Genomic DNA, 22,835 nt, shown 5'->3' with positions numbered 1-22,835 from the left:
GAACATGTCCAGCAGCTTCTGGCAGATCTTAGTCTCCTAAGGAAATAAAGACAGCTAAGACTGGTAGAAATACGGCCCAGATTCTGCAGTCAATTAACAACTTCACCAATCGTCCTTCGGTAACAGAGAAAGAGGCTGCACATCAACAGTTAACTGTTGAATTTCATTATCAGAGTTATTAGACCTTTAGCTTCTACACACGGAGAAGGCTTTGGAGAAATACCGCTTTTTTTTTTAAACCCAGCTACATTATCCTTTCTTACAACATTCTGTGAAGTACTATTAAACGCTTGACGGTGCATATTTATATGGGCTATACATATCTGCCATGCACTGTGCTCAGTGTCACGTGTCTATGTCCAGTCCTGCTGTGTTGTGTTAGTTGCCATGGTTGCTGTGGTTGTAAAGAGTGTTTTGTTTTGTCCTTGATGTCAATGAATGCACCATGCGAGAGACCGAAGCTATAGCAGAGCTGAGGGATTGCAGAGAAAGCTAGATATTACAAGTGTCAATAAATTTACAGAAAAGCTTCCCTAGCTACCTTGGTGTGAGATGCTACAATATGTGTTCAGGTCGAGAATATAGAGTAGGTTCATTATTGTAAAGCTTTACTTTCTACTGTGTTTTTATGTGTGATCATGGCATCCGTGACTAGTCGAAATCAACTCGACTTTCGCCACTAATTAGTCGAGTTTAAAAAATCAGTAGTCGTTCAACCCCTAGATATCTGGTGTTTCTAACTGACAATGTATTTACCAATAACTGCACCCTTCAGTCTTTACGCAAAATTTACCCTAGTGCTGGTTCAACTTCATCAGCTACTAATGTGCATGGGGGAGGTAAAGAAACTGTAGACAGGTCAAGATTCCAGTGGCACAACTTTATTATAGCCTTCATCTCTGTCATCAAGAAATACACCTTTCATTTTACAAACCCAAATCGTACCACTTATGAATCATCATCGTCCTTGAGAGGTTGAATAAGTTCCTTACAAACTAATAAGGAGAATCAAAACCACACAAAACTGAATTTCCATCAGACTTTTGATAAAATTCTAAAATAATCTGTTTTATTTCCTATAGGCAAGCCCAAAGTTGAGCTGACCTACGACAAGATGTACACAGTAACCAGCAAGCTGACGTTCACCGTTAACAAGGAGGACGATGGCGTACCCGTGGTTTGCATTGTAGACCACCCTGCAGTCAAGGACTTCCAAGCACAGAAGTACCTGGAGGTGCAATGTAAGTACTCCTGCTTGGTCATAAATTAGAAATCAGCGTGTATATTTAAAGAGTACTATGCGTGTTTTTCAATTTATTATTTTTAAGAGTCTCATCAGGTTCTCAGAAAATGTCACTGCTACAGAGAAATGGCTTCCATCCCCACTAATTAAACAGCATAAATGTGTGACCCCCCCGCCCCCCTCTCCCCCAACTCAAAACTTACGTGTGTGGCAGTGACTTTGAGCGGAAGTCATCTTTATGCACAGGTTATGATGAATAAATGAGGAAATTGGACTGCAATGGAGCAGAGTGTTCCATCTACACTAATTAAATCACACACATTTCTCACAAAATTTCACTCCTCTGAAGCTTTGGTGCATGGCATCATGTCATTAGAGGGAAATTGTGTCAGTGCTTGACAGATACACTATATTGCCAAAAGTATTTGCTCACCCATCCAAATAACTGAACTCAGGTGTTCCAATAACTTCCATGGCCACAGGTGTATAAAGTCTAGCACCTAGGCAAACAGACTGCTTCTACAAACATTTGTGAAAGAATGGGTGGCTCTCAGGAGGTCAGTGAATTCCAGCGTTGTATTGTGATAGGATGCCACCTGTGCAACAAGTTCAGGGGTGAAATTTCCTCTCTACAAAATATTCCACGGTCAACAGTTAGTGGTATTATAACAAAGTGGAAGTGAATGGGAACGACAGCAACTCAGCCACAAAGCGTCAGGCCATGTAAAATGACAGAGTGGGGCCAGCAGATGCTGCAGTGCATAGTGCGCCGAGGTCGCCAACTTTCTCCAGAGTTAGTCACTACAGACCTCCAAACTTCATGTGGCCTTCAGATTAGCTCAAGAACAGTGTCTGGAGAGCTTCGTGGAATGGGTTTCCATGGCCAAGCAGCTGCATCCAAGCCAAACATCACCAAGTGCAAAGCATCGGATGTGTGTAGACGCATTTTCTGGAGTGGTGAATCATGCTTCTCCGTCTGGCAGTCTGATGGACCAATCTGAGTTGGTTGCCAGGAGAACAGTACTTGTCTGACTGCATTGTGCCGAGTGTGAAGTTATGGTGTGAGGTTGTTTTCCAGGACATGGCCTTGACTGGTTAGTTCCAGTGAAATGAACTCTGAACTCCTCAGCATACCAAGAGATTTTAGACAATTCCATGCTCCCAAGTTTTTGGGAACAGTTTGGGGGTGACCCCTTCCTGTTCCAACATGACTGCGCACCAGTGCACAAATCAAGGTGGATAAAGACATGGATGAACGAGTTTGGTGTGGAAGAACTTGACTGAGTCCTGACCTCAACCAGATAGAACACCTTTTGGATGAATTAGAGCGAAAACCGGTGAGCCAGGCCTCCTCCACTGGAAGAATGGTCAAAAATTCCCATAAACACGCTCCTAAACCTTGTGGAAAGCCTTCACAGAAGAGCTGAAACAGTTATAGTTTAAACACCGACGTCATGTTAATGACATGATGTCACTTAAGTTCATGTGGGTTTAAAGGCAGGTGAGCGAATACTTTTGATGATATAGTGTAAAAGTGACATGGGATACTGATTGAGCATGAACATTTACCAAAGTACTGCTAGTACATTTTAGGTTAAGAAGCATGATGGACAACACGATTAGTTCTTCCACTTGATTTTCCTGACCTTAAATCTGTATTATGGTGCACGGTGCATTCAGGTGAGGTGAGCAGTTGCTATTTTCATTTTCATTTTGTTGAATGTCTGTTTTGGGTTTAATCTGCTACCAGTGTTTTTCAATTCAGATCGCTTTATTTGTCCCAAGCGGCAATTTAAAAGGATAACAAAAAAATAAATAAATAAAGTAGGTAAAAAATAACTCATAAATGAAATTTATGCGGCTGCATCCATGTCTATAACTGGGTCAGCATTCAGCGTGCATTTGAGAGTTAGACCGCCCTGGGGATGAAGGTCATCTTCCTCCTCCGTGTCCTGCAGCCCGGACAGCGAAGTCTGCGTCCCGAGGGGAGCCGCTCAAACTCAGGAAACAGAATATTGGAGTCCCGTTAAATCCTGTGAACTGATTTCACAGTCTGCAAATGTGATGACTATCACCAAAAGCAACATTTAAACACCCACAGAAACAGGACAACGGTTGAAATGTACTTAGCCGCTCTCCAGCCAGACGATACATTTAAACTGCCATCACAAATGAACGCCAATAAAGAGGACTGCCTTCATCTATAAATTAACGTGAGTGATTGCTGCATATGGTCTGGCGGGACTCGGTCCTCTGATCAACAGGTGCAACCTCTAATTAGAAAGGCTTCACAGCAGAGCGCAGAGATATTACGTACAGCTGTCCGCAGTGTTTATCTTGATTACATCACGTGAACGTGACTCCAGGCTTTACAAACGCACACCAAACTGATTGCTTTATGCCTGGCGTGCCATTATTTTGTGGTAGATTTATTTTAGTTTTCGCAAAAGTCATGTTTCATGCTTTATTGTAGAAATGCGTCACCGCTGCAATTGCTGTTGCCACGTTTTATGATGCGATGTGAATGGAATTAATGCCAAAATGCCGTGCGATTGAAGGTGCCATAAACACATCTACATTTTTTCCACCATCATCTTAAAGCTAAATAACAACTCCCCGCATCTGCGTCAGGCTGTAGGTCTGTGTCGCTGTTTGTATTGCGATGTTCTGCCCAGCGATGTGTCATCTGGTGCCATTGCGATCGGTACAGCACTTTAGACGGATGAGACAAGCGGTGTTCCTGGTTCACAGTGTCTTTATTAATCACTACAACTTACTAACTCCAGCTCTGGGTTTTTATATGTCCAAAACTTACTGCTTAGTCATTGTCATAGCTTTTAAGAAAATAAGTGAACTTTCCAGAAGAAGAAACAAAATTCAGCTTTTATGGAGGTTGGAAGTGGCGGTTATTTTCAATATAAAGCAATTTTTAGGTAGATATTTTAAGATTTTTTGTATGTCTTGTATCAAATTACATGCTCTTCCATAATACTGTAATAAAACTACATTAAATACCACAGAGTATGTGAAAAAAAAAAAAATGTTAGGCCTTTGTAATGAGAGATTTTTCTTAATACTACATTTCTTCATTTTATTCCCCTGTAACCTTGTGTCTCGGACTCCTGGCATGTCCCAGCATTCTATTTAAAATATAAGATCTCTTCTGTAGCTATCTGACCTTTCCCTGTGAGCTCGAGAAAAGGAGATCAGCTCATCTACAGAGGCAGCATGGCATTTTGCTGGCCTCTGATAACAGGGAGCTCACATGGACCACCCGGCTCCGTGTCTCGCGCAGCTCCGCGCAGGGGCTGCCACCGCTGTCGCGCTCAGAGCATATTTTAATGGGCAACAAACAGGCAGAGGCAGGACCGCGCTCCACCTTCTCTTTGAACTCCCTGCCACACAGTTTAATATTAGACATGAATCGAGTTTTTGTTATTCGGAATTCTTCTCCTCCAGCTTTCCTATTTTACGCATTTGCACTCTCCAAAGCAGTTTTCTGGAAAGCTGATTTCCAGAGGGCTTTTCTGTCAGTGTGATACCAGGCATTTAACTGGTATTAATTCATTGGTGTAACAACACAGTTAAGTTTTGAAATGGGTCATGGTTCTGTCAGAAAACAAAGGAAACACGGTGTTGTTGGGGGAAGTGTTAGATAGTAGTTTGGGTACTTGTTCTCTGTGCACATTTAAAATACAGGTTGCTCTAGGAGATCAGTGCAACGCAGCTTGAGGGAAAAATATTTTAAACATGAGCAAATTGAGAAAATATCTTTACCAGTTTGACATCTCAGCTACAGCAGTCAGGAAAAAAAAAATCAGCCATTACAATTAGCTGTAGTTCATCTTCTGCTTCTCACATTCAGTTCAAAGGTCTAAGCTTTACCACAATACATGTGAAATAAATAAAATACACTAAAAGGCTCTTGCCGTGTCCTGATTTTCCATTTAAAATCGCCTTCCTGCTGTAATTCAGCATCCACGAAAAAGCTAATCTGACGCAATTTAACGACGCATGTGGCTTCGCTGGCAGCGTGGTGTCGCCGTGTTTTTTTTCACCGTAGCCTCACAGCAACAAGGTTCTGGGACGGCGGAGAGTTTTTCGTCCTTCAGCAATCCAGGCACACGCATTTTAAAGTAACTGCCATTTCAAAATTGTCCGTAGGCGTAGCACGTGAATGGTTTTGTGTTTTTTTTTCACGTTAGCCCTGTGAGGGGACTGGTGACCGGTCTAGAGCGTACCCTCCCACCCTAAGGCCAGCTGGGATAGGCTCCCGCTCCCCTCAGCTCTATACAAGATAAGTGATTATGCACGATGGGTGGATTAACCTTGATTCGATGCGTACGGGGTTACTCTTCTCGTGGACATAGAGGAGCCGAGAATCATTGCTTTTCAGCTATACATTTTTAGGAAATTCAAAACAACCGCAGAATGAAGCCTGTTTTTGCCCGTTTCTATTATGACATGCTGATTCGATACGTGAGGCAATTTCCATCTCAACCACTCGCCGTGTGGGCAATTTGTGAGTGGAATCGAAGGCGCTGTGTGGCAAGAAGCAGCTACAAAAGCCCAATGTCAGGGGATGGCGTAATTAAATAAGCCTAATGTTTATGTGTATAAGCAGAGCAAGCTGTTTGCTCCGATGCCTGGATGTTTTTCCCTTAAGGTCAGCCGGCTGCCGAGAGATGGATAGTGCCGTCTTGAGTGCTTATGAGGTGAGGCACACAATAAAGCAAATAATTCAGTTAGCATAATGATAACGGCCCCCTTGCATACTGTAGAGACGCTATTTCATTTCCATTCAAGTGGCTGGATCCGGATCTGGCAGCGTAGTGCGTTTTTCCATCAAGCAGAGACAAGAGAGTTCCTGCCGTAACTACTCACGGCTATCAAAACAACCTACAGACGCCTGGCATCCTTCATGTTTATGGCTCCGAGATGACAAGGTCAGATGTCGGTGCGAGCAAAGAAAGAAGTTACAGAATGCCATGTAGTGCCAGTAGTGGAAATAAAACCAAAGGGTTGCTGTTGAAATTCATGCGTGCCCACTGAGCAAGAAGACTTGGCTTTTTGCCCATCGGCTGTCCATCACCGGAACTGAAAGCCAGCCAGTGACAGGGTGTGATTTAGACAGATGGATGGCCAGACACATGTTGTTTATTGCCGAGAAGGTCGGACAGCAGTGCGGGACTTTACCACCGGCTTTGAAATCATAACTCAAGCTCGAGCCCCCTCTCTCCTTCTCTACGGGCTGATTAAAAATGCAAGGACCAAATACTGCTGTGTAGGCCATAAAACTGGGATAAGAATGAGAATTGGCAAACGATAATTACACAACTCGGCAATAAAACCCGTGCGAGACAACCCAACTCTGGAGGTATTTCACGATGGACGCTTCTACAAAATAAAATTTGTGAAATTTGTCAGTTGAAAAGTCTGCCACAAATCGAAATTTCAAGTAAATTGAGTGCCACAATACACGTAATGTTGAAAAAGCTACGTCTGTTTTTCCGCATCCTGATTTGAATTCACAATGTTTCTATAATTCAGTATTTATGTGATTCTTACGTTGAGGGGAAAAAACAAAAAAAAGCTAATTTCACATAATTTAATGATACATGCAACTTTACAAAACTTCCCAGGTAGGTACTAATTAATAAATAAGTACCTAACTGCTATTTTTAAGAATGAATAATGGGTAAAACTTATAAGTCTGAGCAGAACTTTGCTTGTGTTTATTTTGTCCATGGAAAGACCGTATTGAATCCCTAACCAGGATGATAGATTGAATAAAACATAAGATTTCTGTCCAGAATAAAGAATCATCTTGCATACCAAGATGGGGGAAAACGCTTTGATAACGCCTGCAACAGTCAATAGCACAGGAACAATTCCATGAGTGGAAAGAAAAGCCCAGCAGAGGCTGGCAAAGCACCCCACTGATTTGTCAAAACAACATTATTGTGTTTTCTTGCCAACTGCCTCGGCTCTTGAGCAGCGACTTCAGTTTGGCGCTGCAACTTTATCAGGTAACATCTTTATTACAATTCAGCAACATGAACTTGGCCTGACCTCGTTTGACACTCAGCTGAGGCAGGTCACAGATGTTTGTTGCTGCATTCATTGCAGGGTTTTTAATCTTTAAACCTGTTGGGAACTGCCCTTCACACTGCCTTCCCTCTTGGTTTTTAAAAGCAGCAGCCATTTCAGATGTTCGGTCCAGATATTTTAACCGTTACAAACTGCCCTTTCTCTCTCTTTCTACTGGCATTTCCATTTCCAGTTTGAAACATGCCACAGTTTGACCCCCAACCGGAAGAGCAAACACAAAATGTCAACAAGTCCATCTCTGTAATGCTTTAAGATGCTTTCACCTCTCATGCTTCTCCCTTTGTGTGGGGTTCCTCAAAGACTGTATTTTGGGCCCCCTTTTTTTTATCTACTACAGACATGTTGGGTTTGGATCATAGACATAAAGTAAAACTGATTTTAAATGTTGCGTGAATGATACGCACCTGGATGTCCTCATATTGCCCAGTACCTAGAACATATTCTTTTTATTTTCTGCTTCAGTAAAATTATAAATTGGATGTCAAAAAAAAAATGTTCTGTCGTTGAATGACTCCAAGGATTAAAAATTCTACCTTCTGGCCCCAGCACTAGCAGTATTAATAATCACTCATCTGGATCAGCTTTCTTATCTAATAAAAAAAAAAAAAAAAGGAGAAGGAGAAGGAGAAGCCCAATACCTAGTTGAAAGTTCTGACACAACGTTTTCTTTAGATGGTCCTGGTACTTTGTCCAGCTGAGACATTTACCAGAGATGAGGCCATTTCTTTCATTTGCAGATCTTACAGGTCATCCATGCTGTTATCTCCTACAGACTAATGCAGCGCGCTTCATAACAGGATTTTTAACACATTCTAATTTTAAGATTTTTTTTTTTTTTTTTTACTTTTGAGTCTGGAGTGGTCCAACTCTAGCCTATATCTGTGATCCTCATCATCCCAGCATGAGATCGTCTTGCAGTTCATATCGACTGAGTGGTAATGTGAGCAGACGACTCCATTGTTCTGCCTGTACAGGGGCGTTCCTTCATGTCGCTCCTGATGGAACAAGGAACCCATGATACTCTGTTATTTGTGATGCTATTAATTGCAGAAGTAATACGTGAATACGGATTGAGTCTTGTGATTTAATTTGTTCTCCCTGTCTTTCTCTGTTTCTTTCAGACAAACCGGAGGTTAGGATTGTGGTAGAATTTCCCCAGGGTTTGACCAGGGAAGGAGAGAACCTGGAATTGACGTGTCAAGCCAAAGGCAAACCCCAGTACGTTACATGCAAGCACAGACACACAAACACACACACACAATATCCATGGGAAGGAAGCTATCCTTCTGGCTTGCACGTTCAGAGGATGTGTTCATCCACATACCCTGACTGTATGCCTTTGTCTTATTGCAATGGCATGTAGGATGGGTATATGTGATGAGTGTTGAACTTTTTCCAGCAGCACATCTTGTGAGCTGGCATTAAGAGGGAATGTACCAATGCAACACCAATATTAGACAAAAAAAGGTCAACATTTATTGTCTCTGTACAGCTCATTGTTCTGCACATAGAAGGCTAGCAAATAAATATACAGTAAATGTGAATACAAACATAACACAAACATAAATTAAATTACTGCTGTAACTGAAAAGCAGATAGAAAACTGAAAATGCTATTGGTGATTACACTATGCTGTAACTGTTATATATCCTGGTGACGTTTTCTGGTATGACCGCTCTTCGGTATGGACTTTGTATGGCACGGGTTGATTATATTAAGTGCCTGAATGTTTTGGTTTTTCTTGTTCTACAGGATCACAAAAACTGACTCAATAAATATCGTAGTTTTATTGCCAAAATCTTAAGTAGTGTTTCATTCATCCAGGAACCTCTAATGATCTCTGGAGTCCCCCAAGGCTCTCTAATTGGTCCTTTTCTAGTTACAATTTAATATGTTTAATTTGTCAATTAGAAAGCATTTCTCAAGTTGTGTTTCATGAAACAATGTATTACTTAGTGCTTAAAATTAAATTATTGCCTGTAACACACAGTAGCTACTGGAGCCTCTATCACAAAGCTTCCTAAGCCATAGTCTAAAAAAATTACGCGCAATCTTTACCATCCAAAGATGTAGTTTGCAGTTGAGCTGTGCTGGATCAAATTTCTAAACAATGTGGAAGAAGAAGTCAAACCAGCTAATAAACCAGCTAAATAACATTGAGAAGTATAAATAGAAGCTTATTCTGACCATTGCCTCTGAAATCCATCTCATTACAAGGTACCGAGATTTCTTTTAATAACACAGTTGAGTTCAGCTGTTGAATAGGATGTTTACCTTTTTATAAATTGCAGAAGAAAGTAGAATGTGACACAACCTGGCAATTTTAAATGCCTGTAATTACTTAATTGAATAGCTGCTATTTTCTTTTCTTTTCTTTTTCAGTACTTCCGAACGGGAAGTTTGAAAATTAGCCTGTAATTATGAAATACATCAAAATTAGTGTGGGATATTTTGAGCAGGTATTCAATTACTGCTACTTTAAAGGCGGAGATCAGTGCAGAGAGGGGACATTAATAACAGTGGGAGGAGTGGATCTCAATGTCTAGTAGGTGGCTTACTACAGAAAGGCAGTCAAAACAGGCTGTTTTTTTTTTGGATAGTTTTGTTTCTTTAATTTATGCAGGTGCTCTGAAGGTATTAAAGGCAACTTTATGAAATCATGAGAGTATACTGATGGACTGGAGGCATGGGATGTACATCTATTAATTACATGTTGTCATTAAACTTAAATTATGAGTTAGCTCAATTGGTTAGAACGTGGTGCCAAGGTGGTGGCTTTTATCCCTGTTCCAGCCACTGTGTGTTGAGAGCTGTGGTTTGGTAGTTAGCGAAGCAGCTTTTGAACCCAGGTTCGCATCAGCAGCTTTTACCAGTGCTAATCAATCCATTTGGTGCAACATTTGGCCCTATCATCTCAAAGCTCTTGCTTGTCATTCATTAGACGATTATTTCACACGTATCATCTGTAAACCCAGATGCTGGTTTGTTTAGATGACAGCTCTTTGTGATAGGATATGTAATGGAGTGCAAATGAAGCCATTAGGGGGAGCAGGGGTTGAGCAAAGCGCTGAGAGCCTCCGGCAGGAGACCGGCTGAACTGTCCAAACATCAATATAGCTGGTGCTGCTGGTATCAATCCTGTTAGTTTGTTGACGAGGCAGATCAAATTTGAACAGAACAGAGCAATCACAAGAAGGAGGAATTACTACAGGACTACAGTCGGTAATGTGATCCACTTACAGGTGTTTATTTTCTTTTCACAAAGTAACTGAAAAAAAAACGCATGCCATTGAAAATCTGTGGGGTTTTGTGAGCAGTTGCTGACAAAGCTTGGATTTACAATATTCATAATGAATTTTAATGGCAACCCGGCTTTATTTAACAAAAAAATATTCTCAGAACATCCGTTGAAATTTTCTTGTCCCTACCGCCTCACGCCAGCATGCTTGTTGTTTTGAAAGACATAAACAGATAGAGTATTCGCTCTAGGGACAAACAGAACCTGAGTGTGTAATTACATCCACAGAGGGCAGAAAAGTGGTTTATGGTGCAGTGGGACGTTAAAAGATTTCAATAGACTTTCTTTTTTTCTTTTGCCTCAAAATTCAGGTCTTTGCTGTTAAGGGGATAAATGGATTGAAGCTGCCTTATATTGTAGTTTTTATTATTAATTTATTTGCAGGAGTCATTATATGACCCTACCATGCAAACACCATCATATTTACTTATATTACCACTATGGCTCTGCTCCTATTGCAGTAACAGTGGAGGTTTATTCTATAGTTGAAGTTTGCAGCTGCATTTGAGGCGCAGGTTCTACCAATTCAAGGTTTAAACTAAGGGATCGGTACCATGACGGCACCGTAACATGACGCACATTTCACCAGCATGGATGGAAGTGAACCTTCAAAATGCCTACGGCCAAAAGTTTGGCTGCACTTGCTGCAACAAGTGCTCAAAGGAGATTTTATCCCAGGGAGGCAACACCTGGAATTTGATTAAACGCTAACATTTTTTTAAAAGCTGAGAAATGTAGCCTCTTTGACAGCCTGCCAGACCCCACACCACTGTATCTGTTCATATTCTGTTCAACTCGCACGCCCCAAAATGCCTTAAAAGTGAAAAAGGCACCATTTTTGGACAAAGTTTGTATGTTTTACATTCTTTAAGCACGGGGTCAGGCACCTTTTTAAGCATCGGCACCGTTTCAAAGATACCGGTTTGGCCCCGGTATCGGATAAAACATTAAACATCCCTACGTGAACCTGCCCCCAAATTCAAAACCAATCCAAAAGTCTGCTCTTAAACACGAACCGACGTTTGAACCAATCCCAAACTGTCTTCGCTTTGTAAGGAATATTCTTTTCCTGAGGGTCTAAAACTCCCTGTGTGATTCTCTGAAGGGTAGCAGGACACACACACACACACACACACGTAGACACAGATCAAAACACAGTGTACTCGTGCACCACCACCACCACCACCCCGCCTGCCCGCCCTCCCTCCTCTGCAGTTTTCATACTTGGCATAGAGACAAGCTCACTACCCGTATTCATTTTATAAAGATGAAAACACAATCAATACAGTGAGCCGGGAATTGGAAGTCATTTTCATTAGAGCTGCTGAGAGTTGTGCAGTCATTACCAGCAGATAGCACAGGGGGCCCCGGCTGCAGGCAGCCATTTGTATTCTAGACGCCTGCCCTTCCTCTCTCCTTGCAACCCTTCCTTACCTCTTTCGTCTATCTCTGTCCATCTTCCTCCTCTGGTTTCACTTCTCCCCTCTCGCATCATCCTCCTATCGAAACAGTTTTTCTCTTGGTTATGACTCCCACTCCATCTCGGCAGAAGACTTTATATTATATATTCCTGCTTTATTTACATTTCACTTCATCTGGAGAACACTCGCAATAGACACGGCGCTCTCGCTTTCAAGCCATCCACCGCAGCCGCTAAACGCACTCAGGGTTTGTTTGTTTTGTTGTTGCTATTGAGCTTCACCTGCTATTTCATATTTTCTTCTCCCAGATTTTTCGCCTCATCTTTTTTTTCTCCCTCTCTCTCTCTCTCTCTCCATTCCCATTTGCTTGCTCCCTGCACACCAAATGTTTTCAAATGGAGGGAAACAAGTTAAAAACACCACAACAAAATGCAACAAGAGAGACTATCAGCTCACGCTCAGGGGAAATAACAGTAGCTGGCAGTGGCCGTTGGAAGCTGAAGCAGCAAAATAGAGGCGTTGTTTTTTTTTTTCGATTTTTTTTTTTTCTTTTTCTTTTCTCTTCACCCTCTGTGACTCTGGGCACTTTTAGCTCATTGTCATAAAAATGGGATCTGTCACCCTGCTATAAACCTCATTCAAGGTAGAGAGGAGAACAAAGAGCGACGCTTGGTAGGCACCCACCTACACAGTCACTCACATAAGCATACAAGCGTGGAAAGCATGCAATTTGAAGACAAAGCTGCTGCACAGTTATTGTTGCTTTCCACTCTACACAAAGGGCAGAGTGTCATTTCCATATTTCTGGATTTGTTAAGTTCCAGTATTCTCAATTAGCATTTTTTTTTTCTTTTCTTTGTTTTTAGACTAGTAATACTGGAAGTCATGTACTGCACGGAAGTGGGATAAAGTCATAGTGTTGCGAGCCACAAGGAAATAGTTCGACTTGCATTAGATGTACTTTTATACAACCATCAGTCACACCTACACAATAACCTCCTGAGACCCTGCGTCCTCATACGGGGACAGTAAGTTCTCCATTCTGCAGCCAATCATGGGACAAGTGGACAAGGTACAAACCTTCGTCAAATTCTACAGTTAAAACCTGTTTATTTACTCTTATTAACTTTTCTAGTTTATAACATGCAAATTTGACTAAATCCTGTCAATACTAACGAGCTACGACATCGCTAATTAGCGAGTACTCATTTGAGGACATTGTGATTTCATCATTTCCGTCTTTGCACAGCAATGTTCAGGTATTAAAATCAACAGTTTTATATTTTGCTACATGTTGCAGACTTTATTGTAATATAACCCCTGTGTCCACATTTGAGGACATTATATTTTTTTCAAAAACTACTTCAAGTTCAAAGATGATGCTTAGTTTTTGTACTCCTTAGTTCCTACTAATCCCAAATACCTTGAGAGAAGATATTAAATGTTGCAGCAAATATCTCGGGTCTCGGGAGGTTAATAGGAAGGTGGTCATAATGTTATGCCTGGTCGGTGTATACGACTTCGTTCTAAAGTTGCCTTCTTGGTAGTTTGACTTGAGAAACTCACTTTCATAAACTAGCCGACGCGACACGAGGACGAGGATAATGGGAAGCCTGGTGCTTCTTTTTTCGGAGGCTGAGCCTGAAATCCGCGGATCTCACAGTGTCGCGACTCGGCCGCCAACAAGCTGTCATTTGTGGAAACAGAGAAAGGAACAAACACAGGTGACTGGAACACTACTGCCGCTGTGATGCCGACGGCTCTGCGAGAGACGCGGCGGGGCCTGAAAAGATTTTTCAAAGGCCGAGCAACAGTTGTCCAAAGATCGGGGTATTGATGTGTGGAGGTATTCAACGCCTCCTCGCGGAGCACAGTTTGAGCCATTTAGTAATTCTTTTTTTTCCCCTTTTTCCCTCAGACGCTGCTTGAAATGCCAAAATAAAAATAAAAATCGCAGCTGTGTTTAAAGCTCAAGGAATAAAGTTTTTGTTGGCCCTTTACCTTTTTCCCTCTTGATACACTGGGGCTGGAGTTAGTTTGTGAAGGTTCTCCTCCATGCTAAATCCAAACCATTAACAGTCCACAGGTGTCAAACATGCAGCCCGAGGGCCAAAAGCGGTCTGCCAGAGGGTCTAATCTGACCTGCAGCATGAATCTGTGTGCAAAAATTACACAGAAGACTTAAAATGACTGATATTCCTAACTCCAAGCTGCTACTGTAGGTTGCTACTAAACAACATTTAGTTGTAACATGTGTTCAATGACCATTAAAGTTCTTCTTCTTTATTAAATGTAAACATTCTCCTAATTTACATGATCTTCTTCTTTGCACTAAAACAATTGGAAAAAGTCCAGAGTTGTCATTATTTACAGCATAGGCCTTCAAAGGGGGTCAGCGACAAGGTATTTGGTTGAATAGACTTTTTTTATATGTATATATATATACATATATAATTTTACTCCACAATTTTCCCCCACAAATTTTAGTAAAGGGATAAATGGAGCAGAAGACATTATCTTTAAGCAGTTTATGAATAGCACTAGGCTGAGTTTGATTTAGAACACATGTAGTAGGTAGGAGTTCCCTACTTAATCTCTCCATCAGTTTGGGAAAAACATTTAATGCCCCTGATTTACAGGTTATTATTCTGTCATGTTACTGGTCCGGCCCTAAACTAAAACGAGTTTGACTCCCATTTAAACGCCACACCAGTCTACCTGGAAGCGTGGCGAAATGTCTTCAAGGAATCCTATGAGCCCAGTTGCCTTAGTTTCAACTCATTATTTTGTTGATGAAGCTGATCGTCTTACAGAATCATTTCATTTTTCCCAAATATTAATTTCTGTACCTTTTTTTTTTTCCCTCTGGGGCCATTGCAGATTAAGTTAACCATACCTCAGATGGACAATAACCAAGCGTAAAAAGAAAAGTAAAAAGAAATGATCCTTACTAACCAAATAGATATTATTGAATAGAGTTGATTCCAGGTTTACAGTCAGTGCATAATTACAGCTTTGTGCTTTTTAATTAACGGGAGAATGGTGAAATTTTCTCACTGTTCGGACAGGGTGAAACACAAAAAGCTTCACTGTTTTTTAATAATGGTTCTCACACAAAGCGGAGTCCAGTGCAATGCGATAATTGCCATTGTACGTGCAAACAACACCCATATACCCCAGAAACACAGAGAATGTGGTGATTTCCATTATCGGTTCTGTGCTCTGCTAAGCTTCCCTTTAATTGGCTTTTAAGCGGGTTGGGTGTCTCTGAATAGACATAAATTATCCGCAAGGTGTAATTTCATTAAATGACTTTGTACTTAAACCGTGTAGGCGCCGAACAGGATCATAGCTCCTTTTCTCATTCTTCTGATCTAATTGTGCTCTTATTTCAGGCCACAGCGGGTGAACTGGATGAAGGTGGACGACGATGTGCCGTCCCACGCCGTCATAACGGGCAGCGACCTCTACATCGAAAACCTCAACAAGTCCTACAACGGCACCTACCGTTGCGTGGCATCCAACGCAGTGGGGGAGTCTTACGACGACTACATCCTCTATGTCTATGGTACGCTCGTCCGCTTGCAATTCATTAGCTGGCTTTTTTCAAATCTAGCTCCGTATCTGCTCATCCAGCATTTCATGAATCTCATCTACTTTTGAGCAAAAAAATTTGCGAGAATAATTCATATGTAGTCTGATGAATGATGTAGCCGTTAGCGCTCGCTGTTAACACCTGTGGCATACTAACCACTCTGGTAGAATAAGCCCAGGTATCCACACTGGCTTTTAAGGGCTGTGTTCTAGTGCAGGCTTAGTTGACTCTTCATCCCTCCCCGTTCCCAGCTGCACTGTCCATGTGGCCGTTAGCACAATGGGAATAAAAAGGCCGTTGATGAGCCTTCAATGTCCTTGTGACAATTACTCCAACTGTTAGTTTAAAGTCGGTATTGCATTATGTATTCACGTGGTAGATTGTTGACATCTTGAAGTTTGAGCACTTTCAGACTCATTTAGAATTATTTAAATAAGGGGTCTTCAACATTTTTCAGGCAAAGGACCCTAAACTTATGGAGAAATTAAGTAGGGACCCCTACCTATTATATGTGTTCTATATTAAACTCAGCCTAGTGCTGTTTATAAATATACATTATTATTACTAAAATATGTTGAATTCAGGTGTATTTAACAAAATTTAAATTTGAGGGGGAAATTAAGAAAAAAAAATATAATAAATATATATAAAATGTCTAATCAACCAACGATTTTGCGACCCGGTACCTACACGAACCCCCTAGGGGCCGTGGACTCACTGTTGAAGACCTATGATTTAAATAGAAATTTCAATTTAGAAAAATTTTATGAAAATGCAGTATTTAGTTTAGTTTAGTTTATAATAGTATAAACAGATCTGACATCAACATTATGAGAGGAGAAAGTTTCACTGCCGTGAAACTTTTGGACCTGGATCTTACTTAGACGTGTTCCACCCACCTAGACCAGACCAGGCACCCCCAACTCCAAAGCAATGACGCAGGCACACGCACAAAAAACTGTTTAGGAACAACTAAAAAAAAAAAAAAAACATATAGGACATTCATGAAACTTCACTAGATCCCAAAATAATCAACAATAGGTGGGATGATCCACAGAGGGAGACCGGCACAATACTAGGACATAGGTCATAATGTTATGGCTGATCTGTGCTAATGAAATACTAAATTGAGAGGAAAAGAAAAATAACATCATATATTATGCTGATAAAAAAAAAGGGCAGTTTATTTGTCTGTGATGTGGTTTCAATCTTAATAATCTAAACATCTTGGCCTCCAGGTTTAAATCTACTTTTGCTGGACGTGCAGTTAATTTATAATAAGACACTGTTAAAATGGCCTTACTGAAAAAAAAATCTATGCAATCCTGTTCTACATGTGTTTCTTTTTTATTTATTTTTTATTACGTCATGATCTAAATCAACACATTTCTCTACTCAACACATGAAAAAAAAAATTCACGGCCACGGATTCAGGTAAGAGAAAAAAGACAAGGTGTAAAGTGTAAATACTGCTTTTTTCTTTTTTCTTTTTTTTTTTTTTATCATGTTCATTTTAGCTGCATCCCAGCTGGGCATCGGTAGGCGAGAGTGCGTGTTCTTCTCGCCGACGGTGCCCCCCCTTCCTCCAACCCGGGTTAATCCTCAAACCTGCTTCCACCTACTTATTTCCACAGCTTCCATGTTGATCTAGCGCCCTCCTCTCTTCCTCCATATAATTCTCTCATCCTCATAAGCATTATCTCCACATGCTTTTGTGCTGCTGATACCGATAACATTTTCTCCCTGAGCAGGGCATTACAGTCTAATGTGCTCATTTTCCCCCGACCAAAATTACTTCACGATCACTTTTGGTGGACCCTGAGCCCACAGAGAAATTATTTGGCTGCTATTGTCAGAGAGAATTAGCAGAGTGAAAAGGCTTTCTTTCTTTCTTTCTTTTTTTTTTTTTTTTTTTATGTGTGCCTGATGGACACCAGCTGAATGGATGTTATTTACAGCAGAGCGAGCTGCTGTGCTAATGATGAGTGCAATAAAACAACAGAGGTGCTGTCACAGATCAGGAAACAGCTCAGTGCCACCTGCTATATTACAGCTGTTAGTCTAGGCTAACTGTGTGGCGTCAGCCTCTTCTCCGGGTTTATGACGTTTCCCGTTGCTAGATTCATTTCAGGGAGTAAACTCAAAGTGACTGGTAAGAAATAATCCAATCTCGTCTAATCTAATGCTGTTTAGGGCTGGGGATGGTAAACAGCACTAAAGGTGTACGTCTTTGCTTGATAAATATGAGCCGTTTAACGCCCGCTCCCGTTCTGATCCTTTGGTAATTGTGAATCATCGTGCTTTCTCCGAGGCCTCAGGCGTCTTGTTGGTTCACTTAACCACTTCAGCTCAGACGCTTCACTGCCATTGAACTTGATTAATACGAACGTAGGTTAGGGTTAGGGTTACATTAAGACTATATCTCCAAGCAAATTGATAAAATTCAATAATAATAATAACAATAATACATTTTATTTGCGGGCGCCTTTCAAAGCACTCAAGGTCTTCCGTATAACAGTGATACATAAAAACATGGACAGTTTTAAAAGCAAACTAAAGATCTACCTTTCTTGTTTTCAACCAAATTTTAGTTTACTTTTAGTGTGGTTATGTATTGAATCTTATTATTCATTTATTTCATAATTTTATATGTAGGTGTCGTTATTTGCCTGAACTGTTTTTATTTTAAGTTATTTTTTATTTATATTTCATTACCTGTTAGCCTGTTTTATTTATTTATTTATTTAACATTTTATCTATTTAGTCCGACTTTTAACTAATTTTAACTTATTTTATTATTTTTATTTATTTATTTAAATTTTAATTGAATTATATTTATTATAGTTATTTTTTTTAAATTGTCATGTCTGTTATTTTTTGTTTTATTTTTTATGTAAAGCACTTTGGGATGCGTCCTTTGCATGAAAAGTGCTCTATGAATAAAGTTCGAATGATTGATTGATTGTACACATAACAATGTGAATGAGATCAGAGGCAAAGCGGGTTAAATGGAGTACGTTATTTTAAAAGGATGTGTCTGGTTTTGAAACATGTCTAGAGTCTATGTTTCGAATGTCAGGCGATGTCCATGGCAATTTGGACCGGTTGAAGTTTGTGGAGACGTTTGGATCAAAAAGAACAGAGCTACAGTAGTGGATGTGTGAGGTGACGGTGACGGCGGCGGCGCTCTGTGCTGGGGATGGGTGGTGTTGATTGATGTTTCATTGGTGGACCAAGCTGATGAGGGTTTCCAGAGATCGAGCCCTGTCGATATGACGCCCAGACTCTTAACAGCACAGTAGAGTTATCGATGTTTAGTGAGAAGCTGTTAATGTTTGCTAAAGGAGGCTTCTGTTTTATTTCTGTTCATTTGTAAGAAGTTGTCCCTAACCCTAACCTTAACCAGGGTTTAATTTCTGTTAGACTGGGACAGAAAGGGTGGGAGGTGGAATAGTGGAGGTTGGATTGAGCTGGGTGGCGTCCACATAGGAATGAAAATGAACCTTGTGTTTCCAACTTAATGGTTTAGAGCAGGAATCTTCAATGTTTTTCAGGCCAAGGAGATTAAGAGATTAAGTAGAGACCCGCTACCTACTATATGTCTTCTATATTAAACTCGGCCTAGTGCTGTTTATAAATATACATTATCATTATCATTTTGCATTCAGTATTAAGCTATCCCTTTTCCCTTGACTAAAATATGTTGGATTCATGTTAATGTTAATGTACCTCTGTGGACCTCCTGTTGAGGACCTATGGTTTAGAAGGATGTAAAACGAAACAATAATACTTTGATGTTTTGCTTATTGTCGCAGCTAATCAGGAATTGGGCAAATTTTTGATCTTCTTGTTTCTAAAATCTCAAATATCAGAATCTTTTGCCTTGCCACCTCCGTGTTCCTGCCCATCCTGGGTGCTTACCACATCACTTGATCTTTACCTCATACGGGGCAAACACGTGTAGAAAGAATGGATTCATTCAGACCTGGGAGAAACAATCGATGACATGTTTACACGGTTATTAGGAGCTGATATATGAACAGATTCAGGTTAAATGTACATAACTGTTTTCAATCTGAAAGTGAAATAGTGTCCACGCTGATTTATGCAAGATAATAACTGCACATGTAAATACAATAAAGTTTCTCCTCAAGGACCTCAGTAAAATATGATGCTGGCCATATTAAACACCTAAAGCTATAGGTATATGCTCATTAGCAAGTAATGCCACTAGCATCTGTATACAGCCAGGTTATTAGTCCGTCCTAATATACTTATTACCCTGTGTCAAACCTTTTTTTCCTTTTAACAGCACCCTTTTTCATTCTGCAATTTAGCTTTTTAACATTAAATAATGCGTTAGTGGATACAATGTAATGCAAAAGTCAAAAGAAATGATTATTATTGTATCTTCAGCTCTTTATTTAACAACAGCACAGTGAATCCTCTCAGCCCACACGAGTTTGGCCGCGAGCTGCAAACAGATCGCGGACGTATAATGGGAACTGGATCCGAGGCTCCAGAGCGGCTCGTCTTAATGCCGTTAAAAGTCGCTCACCCGGAGCCAAATGATGAATCCGTCCCCTCGCTGACGCACCCAGAAAGTATTTCTCACCTATTTGGAATCATTTTAAATCTGAAGGGTTTTAACACTGCCAACAGAGTCAGCAGCTTTACAGATTAAATAAAAAAAATATACATATTTTTGGGCAGGCATTTTCTGTGGTAGGCCACTGGCTGCAGCGCTTCCTTGTCTCTGTTGGCGTATATTAAACACTGCACACTCATTAAAAAAGAAAACATACACCGGCTGCTCTCCTGAGAATGAGAGAACCATAATCTCGTGAAACACTAGTTACAATTCATGGTCGTTTAGGATTAGGAGGTGATCTAAATACGCTGTGTGCTTGCACAATCAATCACGGCTCGCGTACAGAAAAAAACACAAAAAAAACACCAACAACAGACGCGGTTTTATTTGAAGCCGTCTTGCTGCTCACAGTTGTGGAATCGATAACGAAAAATTTATGCGCGAAGTATAAATTTCGTGGCATTTTATTGCAGGCGTTTCCTCCCTCGTCCTAAACAACAGAACCCCGCGGCGAGGGCTGCGAGTCGCCCCTCTCTCATCCGCCCACACCTCCACCCTGGTGAGAGGAAACACAAAGACGAACGCAGTAATGCAACATGTCGGCAACTAAAAGCCTCGCGCGGAAAAAATAAATAAATAAACAAAAAAAAAAGAAAAGAAAGAAAAAACAGCTGCCATTAGAAGGCCTCCATCCTTTTAGAGCCAGTCTTTTGATGACTTTGATGTGTTCGCCGGTCCCACACTGCTAATGTCTGCTGTAATTCAGCGACGAGTCCTGCCCGACGTTCGTCCGCCTTGCTAATGGGAAGACGGGATGTAGAGGCTCAACTGTTAGAAGCTGGATTTCACATTATGTTCCAGACCTCCTTCCTCCACCTCCACATTCAAACGCACCACCTGCTGCTCCCGCACCACGGGAGCGCCTCTGCTGTAGGTACACAAAAACATATACAACCTCATCGCTAGGTCAAGAAGCCGGCCTCAGCGTTCCTCTCAGGGTACACAGTTTAACATTCAGGTTAAAATCAACTTGGGTGCTTTTGTTTATTTCAATTTATTTGAGCAAACCGGACCGTGAGCAGCTCATCTCTGGCGTGTTTCATTTGAGGTGTGGAGTCAAAATGATTTCAGGATTGTTTTGGTGGTAATAATTCAGTAGGGATTCTTATTATTAGGTCCATCAGCTGCTATATTTGTACTGCCCTGGTAACAAAAGTGGATTTTTTCCCCTCTGGTGTCACTGTCTGTTCCAGAGTTGTAGTCTTAGCTAAGATTAAGGTCTGTGTGACATTAATAAACCAATGTAGTCATAAAAAATCAGTATGAACATTAACATCCTGGACTTAAAAGACATTAGTCGAGAGGCCAAATGCATGTGTACAAGTACCTTATCTGAAGTGCATTTCAGAGTTTGACAAAAGTAAATAATTCATGCTAAACGTTAGCCTGAAACATTTAGCCTCTTATCATTCTTGCAGAACTTTTCAACTAAGACGTCTGACACAAACAGAAACTGCATGAAACTTTGATTTATTAACAAAAGTTAAGCGACCCAAACCTGAACATGAACATGATGGGTGATGATGACTAAAAGAAGAGAAGCCACTCAAAGGACCTCGGGACCCAGTGGACCCAGCCATCGAGCTTAGCAAAACAGCAGCTCAAATACTACAGCAGAAACAGCCCCAAATGCTGAGAGAAGGTGATGCAACAAAGCAAGTAAAGGTTCCTCCTCCTTTTTTTTATTGGCTCCCTCTGATTAACCTAGATCAGCTCCGTCTGACGGAGACAACTCTCTCGACTTTAACTCCCTCGACCAGCAGGGGGGAAAGAACTGGAGTCTGTAACAAAGACAAATGCTCCGTTTGGAGTAAAGACGTGGTTTCATTCTCTTTTGGAGTATAACACTCTGAAGTTTGATCCCTGACAGCCAGAATCACTTTAACCGTCACTGCCGTTGAGTAAAGGGAGTTTGAACAGGCTGCAATTGAAGATTTGTACTTTTTTGCTTTACATACAGATGACTAAGCTTGAAGGCTGGAAAACACAATTGGACTCCAACAGTGAGACATTTTATAACACTGTCATAAAAAAATTGTATTCAACGTGTCCTTTTCTAAGTTTATGTCGAGTCTTTCTCAAGAGAAGGCTTTTTGGTGGCTCCAAGGGGACCCCTCGGAAACTACAATCCCATACCCGGGCTGAAAATGCTGTGGCACTTTGTTTTCCGTTGTTTCCGACTGAAGACTTGATCGTACCTGCCGTCATGATTGTATGTTGAAATGGTTTACATTGTTCAGCATCACTATAATATTAGATTTCCAAAGATATATGGCCTCTTACTGGGGCTGTGTGCATAGCGTAGGTGTGCAACACATCATTTCCGAGCGGTGCAGGTTTAACCACCGTACCTCCAGGCTTTTTCATAAAGCTACATGTAATAGGAGGTGCAGACTCTAATAGTGATGAAAGATGAGATTCCTAAACCCATCCATCAGTCAAAATGACAAAACAAAAGGAAAAAATGCATCATTTTAGACCCTGTTGTTCCACAATGTGCAGCAATAACGCAACAT

The 22,835-nt window shown here is 40.9% G+C and overlaps 1 protein-coding gene across 5 annotated transcripts in view; it reads left to right on the top strand.

Annotated features, from left to right (window-relative positions):
- The window catches only part of cadm1a (cell adhesion molecule 1a), a 371,700-nt gene that overhangs the window by 295,767 nt on the left and 53,098 nt on the right, over positions 1-22,835 (top strand). For all 5 annotated transcript variants that reach the window (XM_047606950.1, XM_047606949.1, XM_047606948.1 and 2 more), the window contains 3 exons: positions 1,083-1,241; positions 8,476-8,572; positions 15,469-15,641. In XM_047606950.1, coding sequence (XP_047462906.1) covers positions 1,083-1,241; positions 8,476-8,572; positions 15,469-15,641 — 429 coding nt within the window. The remainder of the gene's footprint in view (positions 1-1,082; positions 1,242-8,475; positions 8,573-15,468; positions 15,642-22,835) is intronic.

This window comes from Mugil cephalus, chromosome 15 (assembly GCF_022458985.1).
Source record: "Mugil cephalus isolate CIBA_MC_2020 chromosome 15, CIBA_Mcephalus_1.1, whole genome shotgun sequence".
Classification (NCBI taxonomy): domain Eukaryota; kingdom Metazoa; phylum Chordata; class Actinopteri; order Mugiliformes; family Mugilidae; genus Mugil; species Mugil cephalus.
The sequence above is the reverse complement of the archived record's forward strand: the minus strand, read 5'-3'. Positions and strand labels throughout refer to the sequence as shown.